General features: G+C 42.7%; 1 protein-coding gene across 1 annotated transcript in view; it reads right to left on the bottom strand.

The window, feature by feature from the left end:
- The window catches only part of LOC119353309 (probable acyl-CoA dehydrogenase IBR3), an 11,115-nt gene extending 5,997 nt beyond the window's left edge, over positions 1 to 5,118 (bottom strand). The window contains exons 1-5 of the mRNA XM_037619908.1: positions 4,823 to 5,118; positions 4,144 to 4,284; positions 3,555 to 3,686; positions 1,618 to 1,806; positions 1,438 to 1,515 (exon numbers count right to left, since the gene is read on the bottom strand). Of these exons, the coding sequence (XP_037475805.1) occupies positions 1,438 to 1,515; positions 1,618 to 1,806; positions 3,555 to 3,686; positions 4,144 to 4,284; positions 4,823 to 5,095 (813 nt within the window). The 5' untranslated portion in view covers positions 5,096 to 5,118. The remainder of the gene's footprint in view (positions 1 to 1,437; positions 1,516 to 1,617; positions 1,807 to 3,554; positions 3,687 to 4,143; positions 4,285 to 4,822) is intronic.

Raw genomic sequence — 5,118 nt, forward strand, 5'->3', positions numbered from 1 at the left:
CCATTCTCCATCGACAGCCCTCCACTCTTCTCTATGCGGTGCAGACCAACAGCAGTCCGGCGGGGCGAAGGCATGGTGTCACCGACAGGAGCGCACCATGTAGCACCACTGCATTCCGCCGCCGGCCGCCGCGAGGGCGCCTCTGCTGGTCGCTCTTGCGACCACTTCCAGGTGGCCATACACATGCACTCCTTTTGTCCAGATGGTGTCCATGGGATCCAGGTGGCTGTACACGTGCACGTCCGACGTGCGGATGGTGTCCACTTTATGTTCAGGGGTCCCAAATAAAGCGTCCCAGTCCATTTCAGGTTGAGAGTAATAAAACAAGCCGAGATGTAAAAGGCTTGTTTTTAGGTGTTAGGTTTGTGTTGCGTCGAGTCATGGTTATAAGTTGGTTAGGCTGCAGCTCGAGGACAAGCTGCATGTCCAGGTGGGGTGTAGTGTTAGAGTACATAATGTGGCTAATGGGCCTGGGCTGGCGGTATAGCCCTTTAGTCTTAGGGTTAATTAGAGATAAGGGTCGCTTGCTTAGGAGTCAAGTAAGCCTTGCTTGGGAGTCAAGTAAACCTCTCTATATAAAGAGAGGAGATGTATCAATCTAATCAAGCAAGAATTAAGAAGGAAATCCCTTCCATCTTGCCCGGCCGTGGGCAAAAGTCCCCCGGCCGGCCCTCTCGCGCCCTCCTTCTAGCAGCGCCATAACAACTTCTTTCAAGACAACTTCAGATAGAACTGTTTTTAGAGAACATGCAAATAGCACAAGAAAACATGTCATAAATAGGTGAGTAATTCCTAGGAGGGGAACTTTTGGTCTATGGGGACATATGCACCCTATATGGGAAAAAAATTAGTAATTCAACAAAAAGTCAAAAATTCCTGAAAATATTTTTGAAATAAACTTGACCTTCTATTGTACTCGTGAGAAATAAAATCCACAAAAAAATATATCCTTTTGACTTCTTTTCAAAAAAGACAAAATTTTGGCCAAAATAGTGTGAATAGTGACCTATAATAGCAAATAAATTTTGTCTTTTTTGCTGTGAGGTCAACTTTTGTTTTTTTTTCGTCGACATTTATATATCAGTGCAAAAGTAAGTCAAATGTTTTGTCAAAATAGTTCTTACCTATTTTGACTTTTTATTAAAATATTAAAAAAAATCCCCATATAGGGTGCATATACAACCAGGAACCAAAGTGTATTTCCCGTAATTCCTAACCATATTATGTATAAGAAGGTACTCCCTCCGTTCCTAAATATTTGTCTTTCTAGACATTTCAAATGACTACTACATACGGATGTATGTAGACATATTTTAGAGTGTAGATTCACTCATTTTGCTCCGTACGTAGTCACTTGTTGAAATGCCTAGAAAGACAAGTATTTAGGAACGGAGGGAGTATTTCAAATTTTCCCTAACAGAGTTTCATATTTCATACCATACAGCTGTAAGCAACATCACACATCTGATTCCCCAAAGTAGATAATTCCCAATCAAGTACACCTATCACTCGATCCTGTAAAGAAACAGAAACGATATTTTCAGATCAATCAAACAGAAGCAATAATCATATAAAATATTTAAATAGTGTAAAGTTGTTAGGAGATTGCATAAATACCTCAGTTGGGTGAAAAACAAGGTTATCAACACGATAATCACCATGAACAAGGCCAGTTCCCAATCCTGTTGATGAATCTTCTTCTGGTATATTTTCTTTCAGCCAATCAATCAGATCAAGCATCTTCTGATAACGCGCGGGCTTCCCTTCACCAGTTGAATGAAGATATTGTTTCCCCCATCTGTCTACCTACCCAGTAAACAGTAAGCATCTTTAGAAACAAATGGAATATCACATTCACTGGTATCAATGTATCATTATCCATAACATGACAACAAGAATTCCATTTTTTATTTGTTAATTTAATCAATCAAGTCCACATAAGAAAGCATTTGTGAAAAAAGGACAGCACATTTGCTTGTAGAATTCTTAATCTGCTTAACTGCCAAAGTGCAAAAAAAAAGACAAGGTAGTCAAACTGATTAAGAACTCTATAAGCAAATCGGAAGTGTTTCCAAGTATCATTGCTTTGCTTCGCTGTTGATAGTAACTAATCACAAACCCTCTGGAGGCATATCAAAGGCTTGTTGGTGTTTCATTCATTTATCCTTACTAAACCAGATATTAGATGCACATAGAATGTGTTAAGTTGATATATGCATGATTCCTAGAGCTTCCTACTAGATGATGAGGTGCTTGAAGAGTAGCCCTGTGAATGCCAAAAGAGCCATCTACTACGTGGCTCTACCAAGCATATATCAACAACCTTTTTGGGACTTGGCTAAACGGGGTAGAGCCTAAGTTAGCGGTGCATATTCGAGTCGGAGTGTGTGCATTACTTTGGGCCATATAGAACTGCCGGAGTGACGCGATTTTTAACAGACAAAACATCACAATTTTTTGCAGGTAATCGACAGATCAACTGGCTGGATCCGTATGTGGTCGTTACTCAACCGTGCGGAAGCCAAGGAGCATATGGCTTATGGGTGCAACCGATGGGAGACGGTAGCATGGGATACCTACAACCGGTTTGGATGGTGGTCCAACAACAGGATAGGTGTATAGGCATCTAGTTCTATTTTTTGTCGGTTGTGGCTTCGAGTTCTCCCTTTATTTATCTCTTGATGAGTTTTTGTATCGTACTACACACTTGTTGGACCTTTTGGTTAACAAGATGGCTGCATGCATCGCTTTGATGCAGAGGCCGGGGGTAATCCTCCTTTTCTAAAAAAAAAATGTGACTCTACCAAGCAGGTTGAATTTGATAGGTTATTTGTCAATGAGAAGCTGGACAGCAACATGCTGAAGTTTGAGCGTGTCAAATCCGGTGATCAGTGGCTTACGGTTTCATTAAGCGGATAGATCCCAGTGAGGATAATTGTGTAATTATCTCCATGTTCATCGGTTTTTCCTCTCAGGGACAATAAATAATGTTCCATGCAAGCTAATGCATAAGAGCATTGATAAACGTTTGAAAGTGCACTAATTAGCTCTTTTTATGAAGGACAAACTAGAGACGAAATGGCTAAAGTTACATTAGAAGTGTAGAGAAGTATTTCGACAAACAGTAGAGAGGTTAAAATGACATATTTCAAAACAGAAGGGGTAATAAGTGTTTGAGCGGTGGTCTCATGATGATATGTATTGGAGTCTAGTTGTAATCATAGAAATGTAAATAAAGACTGTCCGGTCCTGAAGGACAATACATAATTATGCCCCTAGTTTTCTGTACAATTAGAGGTAGATTGACCTAAAAGCAACACCAAAGTACTTTAGTTTATATCTCCCCAAGAGGCATAGTTCATCCTTCAAAATTAAGCTACACGTGAGACTTGTACTTAGTGTGAGAGTACAAAAGCTTTTACTCCCAGCATTGCACCCTAGGAGAGGAGAGTTCTCTTATGCAACTCAACTCAATGATAATGGAAATGGATTTGATTTACTTTTGTCCTCAGAAAACAGTCAGGGGAGGGAGGTAAATACTCCATAACACTTACTTGTCTTTTGCAATAATTGTCTCTTTTTCCATACTTCTGCAGTCCAACTGCGGTCGCATCAATTTTGTGTATAGCAGCCAAAGTTTTCGCAGCAGCCAAGTATATATTCCTCCGTTTATCTGGGGTTATTCCCTGTGTAAGAAATGGGTACAAGAGATCAGAAAACTACCATGAATATAATCATTGCCAATTTCACACATTCATTTCCTTAAACTGGAATTATGGGAAATCTGATCCCAGCTCTCAAAGTGGCGTACAGGAGCGAGGGGCTTGGAAAGTGTCATTGCCTTTTACAGTTTGTGTTTAATATAACTCTTGTGGGTTCAAAGCAATGCTAAGGTTTCTAGTTGTCGATGCGATTTTAAGACTGCTCTCTGTATATTCCAATACATTGGATATGAGCACAATAACACTGTGTTTGTGCTAAAACCACTACTATGGTAAACTAGGAAAATGTCTGGTGATAGGCAAATACTGTCCAGATTCCTCATGGAAGCGTTAGCTACTAACATGTAACCTAACAGGTTGATGAACTGGTCAATAAATCTTAAGAATCGGTAACAATAAGAACACTTAGTAAGAAGCGTACCGTTAACTTGTTATTAAGATATAATGCTCCTTCCAGATACTCCATTATGTAGAATGGGGTTCCGATCACACTGGCATCAGTGCAAAGGCAAAACACCTTAGGGACAGGAACATCCGTGTAGGCACCCAAAGCTTTGAGAACCTGCGTCCATAACAGAACAGATCAGACAATAAACTCACACCAGTTCAGAGAAGGGAGCAACATCACATGAGATGCATTTCGCATCAACATATCATGTAAACCCAGTATGACATACGACAGTTATTTAAAGCCAAAATATCACAATCGTTTTGCTCTAAACAAATATGACAACTGCTCTGATAAATCTCCTAATAATCACACAACAGCTAGAAGGCCCAAATGGATGTTCATAAGCACCCAAAACGAACTGTTCGGTTAACTGAGACCAAACATTACATGTACAATTTCATCAATCAGAGAAGAGGTAGAATTAGAATGACTCCCTTCCGAGTTCCGAAGTAGACGGTACTTACCACTGTAGCACAACCACATAAGCCCGAGCATAAGCAACGCCTAAGACTATAAGAGCGTCTCTATCCCATCCCAGATCGAACCCAGTTTTCGCAGCGGATTAAATCCAACAAAGCCGGGGAACGGGAACAGGAGCAACAGCAACCCCGCGAACCGAACTGGGAAGCGGAAGGATCTGGGGGCGAACCTGGAACTCGCGCTCGACGGCGTGGGCGGACTGGAGGATGGCGCCGGCGGGCTTCTTCCGCAGCACGTAGCGCCGGGCCTCCCCGCCGGGCGCGGAGGCCTGGATGCAGTAGGTGGGGTTGGACTGGCCGTGGCCGAACTGCGTGAGGGCGAGCGACGGCGCGGGCCCGGGGAAGCCCGGGACGTGCGCGGCCGCGTAGCGCAGCAGCGCCGCCTCGTCCAGCGCCTGCGCCGCGTGCACCGGCCGCAGCAGCTCCGAGGTCATCGTCGCCATCCCGCTCGCTCGCCAGTCACCAG

This window comes from Triticum dicoccoides, chromosome 2A, assembly GCF_002162155.2.
Source record: "Triticum dicoccoides isolate Atlit2015 ecotype Zavitan chromosome 2A, WEW_v2.0, whole genome shotgun sequence".
Taxonomy (NCBI): Eukaryota; Viridiplantae; Streptophyta; class Magnoliopsida; order Poales; family Poaceae; genus Triticum; species Triticum dicoccoides.